The sequence below is a fragment of the Mustela lutreola genome, chromosome 16, assembly GCF_030435805.1.
Source record: "Mustela lutreola isolate mMusLut2 chromosome 16, mMusLut2.pri, whole genome shotgun sequence".
NCBI classification, from domain to species: domain Eukaryota; kingdom Metazoa; phylum Chordata; class Mammalia; order Carnivora; family Mustelidae; genus Mustela; species Mustela lutreola.
In genome coordinates, this window is record NC_081305.1 from 17,483,952 (window position 1) to 17,495,518 (window position 11,567).

Genomic DNA, 11,567 nt, shown 5'->3' on the forward strand with positions numbered 1-11,567 from the left:
GTCCTGGTTCTTAATCCCAGCAGAGGAAGCAGACTCCAGGAGATGGAGCAGGAGGATAAAGCCCGAATAGATGCACAGAACCCATGCTTTCCTTGGTGCTAAGAGAACCCATCAAGGCTTCAGGAAAGGTCTAGCCCCTGATTACCTGCCTCTTTATCCCCTTCACCACTCCACTACCTCCCTCCTCTCATGCTCAGAACAGAGCTTCAGCCAGGGTCCTTTACAGCATCCAGAATATTTTTATTGCCAGAATCAAGGTACAGCCTGCTTAGAACTCCATGAGGAGCCCACCACCCAGGAATAAAAGGAGAGAGAGATGTTGGGTATGTTCCCAACAGAGAAAATCCAGCTCCACAGAAACCTGGTGGGAGAGCAGCATGGTCCAGCCTGACTGTGACTCTGGGGTCATATCCTAGAGGCCAGACTCCAGTCTTGGCCTATAGCCACTTGCCCACTTGGAGATGACTGTCCCCAAGGCAGATTCAGACTTTCCATCCATCCCTGCTATTATAGGAAGATCCGTGAAGCACCTCTGGACCAGACAGAAAACTCCCAGGGGAGCCCCAAGCCACCTGGCTCTCTCAGGGGCCCACTCAAGTTTCTGGGCTAGTCTCTGCAGACTAAATACCACTGAGCTGTCTGGTGGGAGTAGGTGATAGGCAAGATGGGCAAGAGCCCTACCTCTTCTCAGGCCTGTGCCAGCCCACCTGGGTGCTAGAAAAACCTTAGGGCAGGGTGCTAATGGGGTGGTGGGGTTAATAAGAGGGCAGCTCAGGGTAGCTCTGAATGGCCTTAGCTGCTTCCTTGAGTTTTCTTCATGAGTACCTAAAAGGCCATGGGACTGAGCCCTGCTCTCATCCCTGAACCACAGTCCCAGGGGAAAGGGAACCATCAATACTGTGGGTAACAGCCCAACCAAGGGGACCAAGGCTCCAGGGACAGAGCCCCCAAGAAATGGAGGGCCCCCTGCTGCCCAGTCCTGAGCTAGGCTGCTCTTGGAGGTAAGGGAGGTAGGAGTGAATGTCCCAGGACCTGGGAACCACGGAGAACAGAACCTGCCCCTGCCTGCAGGAGGAACCAGGCTCTCCAGAAAGCCACAGTCAAGCTGTTGAGCAACAAGGCCATAGGCCACTCACAGCCAGTAGCAAGCCTACCTGTGGCCAGTTTGTGGGAAGATCACCGTAGGGACCAGAAGCCCATCCCTGGGACCTTTAGGGACAGGGACCACAGCTCAGTAATATCCCTCACAGGAAGACTGAGGGACCAGGGCCTGGTGGGTGAATGTGAAAAGGCCACAGGGGTATGAGGAACAAATGGCCCCTGAGTTCGGGATTGGGGCCAGGTGCCAGACGATCCGCCCTGCGGAGCCAGTCCTGAGGTCACAGCAATCCCATCAGCAGCAGCATTCTTTCCAGCAAGGATCCCTCAAGTAAGGCCAGACTATTTCTTCCTTCTTCCCTCCCACAGAGGAAGGATAAGAAACAGCACTTCCCAGTGGCAGACGTGTCACAACCAAAGACTGAGGACCTTAGGCAGTCAGTCACAGACCACGCCACTCATGGGCCACGAGAGCCCCGGAGGACAAGAGAAGCAGCTATGGCCACACCACCCCACAGCCCTGCCTGGCACGGGGATCAGGGCCCAAGGAGCACACGTTTCAGGTAGGCCAAGGTGGTGGCATTGGCCAGCATCTCTATGTGCTCGCTGCCTGGCAGCGCCTGCAACGACACTTGCTGCTCCTGGCGTCCGCGCCAGGCCTGGCACTGCAGGGCACTCTGCAAGTTCACGGTGCCATCGCCGTCACCAAAGCAGATTTTGGGATCACGGTCTGGGAAGCTCTCGTAGTAGAAGGAGTCTGGCGTGGGGACACCGGTGCCGTAGAGGCAGTGCAGCGGCACGCCAGGAGGCACTGTGGCTTCAACCAGCCCCTCCGTGTCCTGCCGCATGAGCCACCCATCTTTGAAGCCGATGTCCTGGAAGAAGCGGCGATAGTCCCGCAGCGTGTAGTTGGTTGTGGGGGTGTGCACGAAGATCTTCCCAGATGACCAGGTGTAGTTGTAGGGCAGCAGCCAGCTGGTGGAGACGGCAGACCGCTGCTGCTCCCGGATCTTCAGGGGCCCGATGACTGGGATCCGATTGTTGTCTCCTGCAGGGAAAGGGCTCGCTCAATCTGTGCTCAGGCATGCGCACTGGCTGGGGAGCACGGTGCAGCCAGCACCTCTATGGGGGGGCCCCCCAGGAGGGGCCCAGTCAGCAATCCCGTGCCTCCATTATAACTCATCCGCATTATAACTCCCATGTTTCCCTTATTTCTGCTCTATCTGGGAAGCATGTGAGCATGATTTGTTTCTTTCCTTTTGCACTTCGTCACCAGGGATTTAGGCAGCGCATACCCACGAGGTGATTCATTGTGTAAAAGGTACCCTCCACTGAGCACTTGTCACCACTTGTGGGCACTGACCTTGCTGAAGGTCAGTCAGCATGTTGGCAGCCCAGAGACACATTCCTCTTTTTCTTTTCTTACGCTGAGTTATGAACATGTCTCCCTTTTCCCAGGCTCAGTTTCAGGCCTGCCGCCAGCCACCCCGGTCGTATTCCACTCATCTGCCTGTCACTGGCCCAGGCAACCAGGCCAGCAGGAGTCGAGGCAGGAGGGGAGGCTGCAGACAGAACGAGAAGCTTTCTCACACAGGAATGCCAGCAACACAGCCAGTGAGGCCTCTGGGGAGTGAGCTGGAACTTGTTAACAGGGGTCATGTGATCTATTCAGGGCCCACAGCCACCCATCCCTGCACCTTTCTGACTGACCAGAGGCCTTCCGCTCTTGTGGGGTTCTGGCTATAGGACCCCTGAGGAAAAGGAAGCCCCTAGCTAGTCCATGACTACCACACCCCTGTAAAGGCCTGACAGAACAGTTTCCCAGAACCTGAGGCACAGCTCTAAAGGGATTCACAGGGAGGCTCGGAAAGGCCGGAACCCGAGCCCCACCACAGCTCCTGTCTCAGACTCAGGCATGCCTCCATCTGTCCTTTCAGGTCCAGGCTAGACAGAGTAGGTGGCTATAATGAGTCCTCTCTATATCTGGATTAATCGTCCAGCCAATCCAGCGTCACTACCGGGAGAGGCACTGGGTCTCACGTGATGGCAACTATCAGTTGACCAACAAGTAGGTCAGGCAGTGCTGATGATATGAGGAAGAAAGCTCCTCACATGCTGAGCACAGCTGCGGCTTGTGGCTCCTAAAGTAAGGGGCCATGGGTTCACCCCCGTCCTAGCAGAGGGAGGGAGGAAAGCCCCACGGCTACAGCTAGCACGGTGACAGTCATAAACAGGCAGGTGAACTGGGGAGGATTAGGGAAGGAGGTGGCAGCTTTCCCCACTGCCAGACAAGGAAGCCCAAAGAAATCTGCACCTGCTTCCTCCCTGCGTTACCCACAAAGGCTCCCCACTGCCACAGATGGAGGTCTAACTCATAAACAGGAAACTGTAGCCCAGCTTTCCTTCTGTGGGGCAAAGGTGGAAAGGAAGAAAGGGAGAAGGCTCCCCCAAAGAACTTGGGGTCAGACTGAGTTAGGCCAGCCAGGCCAGAGCACAGTGTATGTGTGAAGACATAGGCACAAGCAAGTGCCTGTGTGACCAACAGTTGTGCCACTGCCTGGACACACTGGAAAAAAAAAAATTTACACGGATAACCAAGGCCATCACCTAGTAGGACAAAATTGTTGGGTTCCCTTTTGGAAAGTGTTAGGTTCTCTTTTGGAAAAAAAGATGGTTGGAAAAGCATATAACTCTGGAGAAAGAAGGATCCTCACCCAAGAGAAGAGACACAAAGTGGCCAGGGAGGACATTGCTGAAGGAAAGAGAGAACACCATCCCTGACATCAGCAGCCCTGCCCACCCCCCATACTTGCTAGGTCTGGCAGGGTCTTACCTGAGGCCAGGACACGCCAAGTCTTGGCCACGCCCCCCCAGGGCGCACCCAGTGCCACAAACGCACGAATATACTTGTTCTTCCAGGCCTGTGGCTGTCGCTGCAGAAAGTAGAGTGTGTACATGTTGCCCATGCTGTGGGCAACCAGCACCACAGGGCCCCCATACAGCTGGTGCATCTCCTCGATCATCTCCCGGAGGGCCAGGAAGTAGGGCCCGTTTTCATCTGTAGGCCAGAGCCAGGCAGTAGTCAGGAAGGAAGGGTCCTGGGGCCTGAACCTGTTCTTCAGGCCAGATACAAGACTAGGTGGGTGGTGAAAATGCTGAAATCCAAGGGGGAATGGTCTTCTTTCCCAAGATGGGAGGAAACCTAGGAGCTCCTTTTCTCCTCCTCAACCTCATTATCTCTCCCCAGGGCTCAGAGGCCCAGAAATCCTGGGGGGAGGAATGGGGAAGGATAGGACAGACTGACTAAGGGTGACAGCTGTGATTGCTAGGCTAGACACAAAAGGGCCCAGGGGAGGGGACAGTCCAGGGCCTATGGTGACTGTGACCTCCTCATCCCCACCCCCCAAGACGTCAGGGAGGAAGCAAAAGTAACCACTTACTTGGGGCTCGGCGCCAGTCATAGGGGGCTCCTCGGACATCCTCACCCCGTGTGTAGCCCCAGTCCACAAGGCTTTCTACCATGGTATGGAAATAGGAACCTGTAGACAGTAATGTATGGGAATTAGAGAGAGGACAGGCAGTGCTAACCCCCCACGCCACGCCCAACAAGGAGACTGGGACATCTACTGTAGAAAGATCCCCAAGGGAACACTGTAAGACTCAGTGGCTAGATTAGAGACAGTTTACAGGCTACCCTTTCAAACAAAGAGCACTTCTCCCACTCCAGGAATATAGCAGAACTTCCAGCCCCATTTCCTGGAGGCCATGAGCAAGGGCTACATACCCACACTGCTTTTGCTGGGGTCCAGGAACTCTAGTGAAAAAGTCTTCCCAAAGCCAGGGACGCGTACATCCACACCATCTGGGAACTGGGTGGCCCGGGACGTACTGTTGTAGACCAGCCTGTCAGGGGAGGACATTGAGCTAGTGATCCAGAGGTGACACTGAACCTGGTGTGTCCTAATACTGCCCTGGATCCTGAGTCATATCCCTTACTGTCCTCACATTTGGCAGGAAGTTATAGGGGAGACCAAAAAGTAACAAAACAAGTTTATGCAGCACAGATCAGAGGAACCGCATCCACCTGAGGACCCCAACCAAGACCCATTCCAAAGATTGATCCAAGGATGCTTGTCAAAGCGATAGTTTCTTCTCGGTGTCATCCACCTCAGAATGCAGCTCTTGGATTTGGCTAGGAAAGGGAAGTGCGAGGCCTGGCTCTGCCATCCACATCACACTTGACCCAAAAGGCAGGCAGCCTAACTTTGCATGCACCCACTGCCCCATCTCTGCGGATTCAGCTCCTCCCACCCACCACAAAACGTCACAGGGCAAAGGAGAGGGTAAGTGTAACACACAACAGAACCAAACAGAGAAAGCCCCACCTCCGGGCCTAAACACCTGTGGCTGCTACATGGAGAAACAAACAAGGCCTGCAAGAACGACAGGACAGGGAGGTGGGAGACAGGAGGAAAGCTTTGTGCTAGACCAGGAACTCTGTTCTGGCCTCCCTGCTATCAAGCAGAAAAAGGTGCCCAAGAAAACACAGGCTAGGGGTGTCTGGGTGGCTCAGTCTTTAAGTGACTGCCTTTGGCTCGGGTCATGATTCCGGGGTCCAGGGATCGAGTCCCACATTAGGCACCCTGCTCTGCAAGAGGCCTGCTTCTCCCTTTCCCACTCCCCCTGCTTGTGTTCCCTCTCTCACTGTGTCTCCCTCTGTCAAATAAATAAATAAAATCTTAAAAAAAAAAAAAAAAGAAAAAGAGAGAAAAGAAAACACAGGCTAGACCTGCAATCCTTGATGGCCCTGAGTTCTAATCCCCTGAGATCAGCCACAGAAAGCTGACAAGATACCAACTTTGACCCAAATAATAGGTCCTGGGAGCCCATTTTCTCTAGGGCAACTTGTCAATGAACCCAGTGGCCACTTAGCAAAATGGAGAAAACTTTCTACAAAGCCAATGCAGCTCTAAACAGGTCAGATGTCCAGAAGGTTGATAAGCCCCTGTCAGTATCAGCCCAAAACGCCCATTGGCAGTATCTGAGACCACGTCTCTGGTATAAAAATAGATTTGCAGATCAACAGCCTAGAAATAACCTGATCATGTACAGAAGAGGAAAAAGTCAACAAAGCATGTGTCATAAACAAACAACTGGGAAAGGCAAAACACCTGGAGAATGAGCCAGTATGTCCCCAGGAAAAAAATTTAGTTTGTGAAACTCCATTCAGTTCCAACATTTACTGAGCACCAATTGTGTTCTGGGCTCTATGTTTATAAAGATAAACAAGATACAAGTTCTCCCTTCAGGGAGCTAGGTCTTAGCTCAGGGTCACGCAATCTGGGTTTACATCTTGCTTCTGCCACTTATTAGTTGAGTGACCCAAGGCAACCTTGTAACGCTTTTTGAGTTTCCAGATTTCCTCATCTGAAAACAGTACCTGTCTCAGAGGATTGTTGTAAGACTAAATGAAAGTATGTAATATGGACAGTGCCTGTATTCCATAAGCAGTAATTCCCAAAACATTATCATCTTATTAGCGGGGAAACATCCTTGGAAGCAAAGTTATGGCACCTGATAAAGATGAAAGAAAACAGGCATGTGGCCTGGAGGAAGGAAAGGTTAAGAGCTCTGGGAGTGGCAAGGGAAACTTTTCAGAAGGACCAGGCTCAGGTTTTAAAGAGTGAATGGGTGGGCGCCGGGGTGGCTCAGTGGGTTAAGCCGCTGCCTTCGGCTCAGGTCATGATCTCAGGGTCCTGGGATCAAGTCCCACATCGGGCTCTCTGCTCAGCAGGGAGCCTGCTTCCTCCTCTCTCTTTCTCTGCCTGCCTCTCTGCCTACTTGTGATCTCTCTCTGTCAAATAAATAAATAATCTTTAAAAAAAAAAAAAAGAGTCGGGCGCCTGGGTGGCTCAGTGGGTTAAAGCCTCTGCCTTCGGCTCAGGTCATGATCCTAGGGTCCTGGGATCGAGCCCCGCATCGGGCTCTCTGCTCGGCAGGGAGCCTGCTTCCTACTTCTCTCTCTCTGCCTGCCTCTCAGCCTACTTGTAATCTCTGCCTGTCAAATAAATAAATAAAATCTTTAAAAAAAAAAAAAAAAAAAAAAAGATTGAAATCGAAGTCATCTGATTTAAAAAAAAAAAAAAAAAGAAAGAGTGAATGGGAAGGAATTTATTTTTTTTTTTTTTAAAAGTATTTTATTTATTTATTTGAGAGAGAGACAGTGAGAGAGAGCATGAGCGAGGAGAAGGTCAGAGGGAGAAGCAGACTCCCCGTGGAGTTGGGAGCCTGATGCGGGACTCGATCCCGGGACTCCGGGATCATGACCTGAGCCGAAGGCAGTCGTCCAACCAACTGAGCCACCCAGGCGTCCCAGGGAAGGAATTTATAAGGCAAAGGGTGTAGAGGTAGATTCCGGGCTCAAAGAACCATATGTACAAAGACATAGAGACCTGGTATATTCCAGGAGGAACAAGAAGCTGAGGGGCCAGTGGCCAACTCAGAGGCAAGGGAAAGGGTACAGCCATGTTGAGACTATACATAGGGGCTGGAGTATAGAATCTACATGTAAGTGGGCACCTGGCCGGTTCAGTCGGTGAAGCATGGGACCTGTATCTCGAGACTGTGAGTCAGGTGAAGAGATTTTTTGATAGAGCCAGTGAGCGAGTAAGAGAGAGAAGGAGCAAGGGGAGGGGCAGAGGGAGAGAGAGAAGCAGACTTCCTAAGCAGGGAGCCTGATGTGGGGCTCGATCCCAGGACCCTGAGATCATGACCTGAGCCAAAGGTAGACTCTTAACCAACTGAGCCACCCAAGGCGCCCAAATAAAATCTTAAAAAACAAAAAACAAAAAACAGGCATTCACACACAAGGTGTGAATTACACGGCATAAACTGGAGAGGTAGGGACAAGAGCTGCAGGAAACAGAAAAAGTTCTGTCTGGGAGGGTGCAGAGTTGGTGCCAATCAGCCTGAGGAAATGAGAAGGGCAAGAGGTCAGTGACGTCAGGGTCTGCTGAGAGGGGCTGAGACAAAAACAGGTTCTAGAGATTTCTCCAGGCTGGGTCGGTGAGCAGCACCTCATCTGTGCCCCAGCCCCCACCTGATATTGTCAATCCAGCAGTCAATGATGACAGGCAGCAGCAGTTCGAGGTTGAGCCAGAGTGTGAAGTAGCTGTCCGTCCTCTTGGAGCAGAGGTAGTGCACAACTGTTGGCTTGTCTAGCTTTGCCTCCAGCTGGTTGCCCAAATCGCCGGGCACTGCAGAGAGAGACAGAGCACGCATGAGGCCCTGGACCTGGCAGGCTGGGGACCCCTGAGGCTTGAACCCAAAGGCCTTCAACCCACAGCTGTTCCAGGCTACAGAGGAAGGCCTTGTTCACTCAAAGAAGGAGAAGGAAAGAAGACAAAACCCTGGGCCACTTAACCAACCAAAACTGAATCCAGGGAAGGCATTCCAGGACAAGCTTGTGGAGGGGGGCAATGAACACAGGCAACTGCCAGCCTACTGGGAGCCCAGTAAGGTTTCAGGGACCAGACCATCTGGAGGGCCCTAGCCTCTCAGCACACCTGGACCCCGTGGCAGAGATGGCTACCCTGAAACATCACACCATTCCAGCCATTGCTCTGTAGGGGTGGGTGTGCCCTGGCCCAAGGATAACTTCTCTATGCCCAAGCTGGTCAACAGACCAGCTGCACAGAGCCTAGTCTACACAGAACCCTGGGGCCCTCGTGACACTCAAACCCATCCCTGCAGCTTCACTGCCCAATATTAAGGCCCTACTCAGAATATTTGTTCCCACTGACCTTTCAGGCCTCACCTGTTTCTACATGCCATGCCCTTGACACCTTCCAAGCACATCCTCATTTAGAATCCATGATCACCAAGTGAACAACCAGCTCTTGGCTCTCCTGAGCATTCTCTGGGCTCTACGAACCTAGCCCTGAAGAGGGCATGCCTTCCCTGTACATCATCTCACAGTGCCCTCAGCGAAACCAGGGGAGGCAGGGGAGGCACCTGCCTTTACCTCCCTTAATAATACAGATGCAGAAGTGGGGAGTCTTCAGCGTGACAGTGCAGAGATCTTGGTCATTGTCTCCATCAAAAAGGAATTGGCTAGGGACGCCTGGGTGGCTCAGTTGGTTAAGCAGCTGCCTTCGGCTCAGGTCATGATCCCAGCGTCCTGGGATCGAGTCCCACATCAGGCTCCTTGCTCTGCGGGGAGCCTGCTTCTCCCTCTGACTCTGCCTTCTACTCTGTCTGCCTGTGCTCGCTCTCGCTTGCTCTCTCTCTGACAAATAAATAAATAAAATCTTTAAAAAAAAAAAAAAAAAAAAAAAAAAAAAAAAAAAAAAAGGAATTGGCTAAAAGAGGAAGCCAACAGATTTGCTGTGCCTAAATGCCCCTTGTCCTGCACAGGCTGTGTGGCCTCTAAAAATAGCAGTGGTCATTTCTTAAGCCCCTTTTTGCTTAAAACTAGGACAAGAGATATCTATGTACCCTTCACCTCAAATAACACTGGGAGAGAATGTCCTTACTATGCCCACTTTACAGATGAGGAGACTGAGGCTGAGGGGGGTAGAAATGGCTTGTTACAGTCTCCTCCTGCCCAATTCTTTTGTATCACTTCTCTGGTCTCTGCTTCCTCTATCACCAATTTAGGTCTCACCTGGATGGTCACCCCTGGGGGCTGATCCTCTGATAGCCAAGGTCAGGTCCCTGCTCTATGCACAGGAACAGCTCTTCTGCTGACCACTGGGGTTTCCCAGGATTTATGCCAACACCTTCACTCTCTGAGAAGCTAGGCAGATTAGGATTCTGTGACTCTGGAGGCATCTGGGTGGCATAGTCATTAAGCTCTGCTTTCGGCTCAGGTCATGATCCCAGGGTCCTGGGATCCAGCTCCACATCTGGCTATCTGCGTGGTAGGGAGCCTACTTCCTCCTCTCTCTCTGCTTGCCTCTCTGCCTACTTGTGATCTCTGTCTGTCAAATAAATAAATAAAATCTTTAAAAAAAGAAGAAGAAGAAAGAGCATGGGGGTCATGCTGCAGCAGATTAGGTATTTAACATATACCTTAGGAATGTCTCTGCCTTTAGGAGTCCTGGCTGGCCACCAACTCAATACTTGAATGAAGCATCCAAGGCCCCCAAGACAGAAGTCTTTCCATGTCCACCACCACAAGGAAACACTGAGGCTCCTGCATAGTTGCAGGGCCCAGGACCAAGGAAGGAATAGGCAGGGGAGATCATCTAATCCCAATATAGCCCACTCTAAACTGGTCTGGCAGGATTAAGAGTACAAGCATGTTTCCTCACATCTGTTCACAGCCATTGTTGCAAGCCTTACTTCTGTCTTTAGCCATCTTCAGATTCCCTTAGGCCTCCCTCAGGCCCAAGGCCACCCATTTCATAAGTTTGGGGGTGGGTGGGAAGTCTTGGTGGCCGGCTAGGAGAGTCATTCTTTCCCCAAAAAGCTTCCTTTTAATAATGCCTCCTGAAACATATGGGGTTGGGGGTCCAGAAAGACAGCCTCCTAGCCATGCCCAGACCAACAGTGAGGACCCTGGGACCAAGAGAACACCCAAGCTCCCACCAAGGCTCAGGAGTGGGGCCAAAGGACCTCGGTCTCTCCAGCTAAAAAAAAAAAAAATGGGCATAAAGCAAGGCAACGCTTGGGACTGACGTAGACAGGGGTACTGTAGGACAACTGTACCGTAGCCTTCTCACTTATCCCATATTCTACAGGGGAAGGTGAGCAGAGGTTGACCACACCCGCGCCCAGCATGGCGGGAGGTGGACGAACAGATCCAGGTGACAAGACAGACAGTCATATGCTTCCCGACCTCGTGCTAGGAGCAGATGCAGACCGAGAAGATAGCTCCTCTCCCCGCCCCCGCGGCCCGTCCTGCAAGACACACAAACACACGGACCCACGACTGGACCCAAGCCTCACCCAGCACCACCGGAGGGGGACGTCCGACCGGGAGCGCCGGGTCCGCCAGGAGCAGGAGGAACAGAAAGCCACCCGGGAGCAGCGTCGCATGGTAGAGGTAGACGCGAAGACCCATTGCCTGAGACCGCCGCTACAGGTCCGAGGTGCGGATTCAGCGCTCCGTGCTCGCGCCTAGGCCCGGGCGGCGGCGACGCGCTTAACCCCGCCGCCCGCACTCGGCCACAAGGGCCTGACCAATCAGAATCCGCCTCCCCCAAAATACCTGCCAATAGGGACTCGCCGCCAGGCACGTCCCTCCCAGTCGGAGCTCGCCGCCCCGCCCCTGCGGATCCCAAGCCAGCTCCTTAGACTGCGCCGCACGCCGAGCGCATCGATCGATTGGGGGGTTCAGTCTGGCTTCTCGGTTCAGTCCCGGACTAGTGGGACCCAGCTCGCCGCTGCTGGATACCCAACCCATCCTTGGGTACCCAAAGTCCACGCTGCGCGCCCTCATTCCCGATTCCTGGCTCGTCCCTGAC

The 11,567-nt window shown here is 52.9% G+C and overlaps 1 protein-coding gene across 2 annotated transcripts; it reads right to left on the reverse strand.

Moving 5' to 3' along the window:
- Nucleotides 1-219: 219 nt before the first annotated feature.
- On the reverse strand, nt 220-11,267 carry PLA2G15 (phospholipase A2 group XV). 2 transcript variants are annotated; one of them, XM_059153062.1, is made up of 6 exons: nt 11,050-11,267; nt 8,198-8,354; nt 4,883-5,001; nt 4,539-4,637; nt 3,932-4,156; nt 220-2,146 (listed from the first exon to the last, which is right to left on the reverse strand). In XM_059153062.1, exons 1-6 carry the CDS (start codon nt 11,162-11,164, stop codon nt 1,635-1,637), a joined length of 1,227 nt encoding a protein of 408 aa, XP_059009045.1. In that variant the 5' UTR covers nt 11,165-11,267; the 3' UTR covers nt 220-1,634. The 2 variants fall into 2 exon arrangements, with proteins under 2 accessions (XP_059009045.1, XP_059009046.1); XM_059153063.1 differs by having other exon boundaries at nt 1,769-2,146; nt 3,932-4,031.
- Nucleotides 11,268-11,567: the final 300 nt, after the last annotated feature.

Coding starts and splice junctions, on each gene's coding strand:
- PLA2G15 (XM_059153062.1), bottom strand. CDS start 11,164: ATGGGTCTTCGCGTCTACCTCTACCATGCGACGCTGCTCCCGGGTGGC. Junction 5,002..8,197: donor TGCTGGATTGACAATATCAG/GTGGGGGCTGGG, acceptor CTCCCCTGACAG/GCTGGTCTACAACAGTACGT. Junction 4,638..4,882: donor CCCCAGCAAAAGCAGTGTGG/GTATGTAGCCCT, acceptor TACTGTCTACAG/GTTCCTATTTCCATACCATG.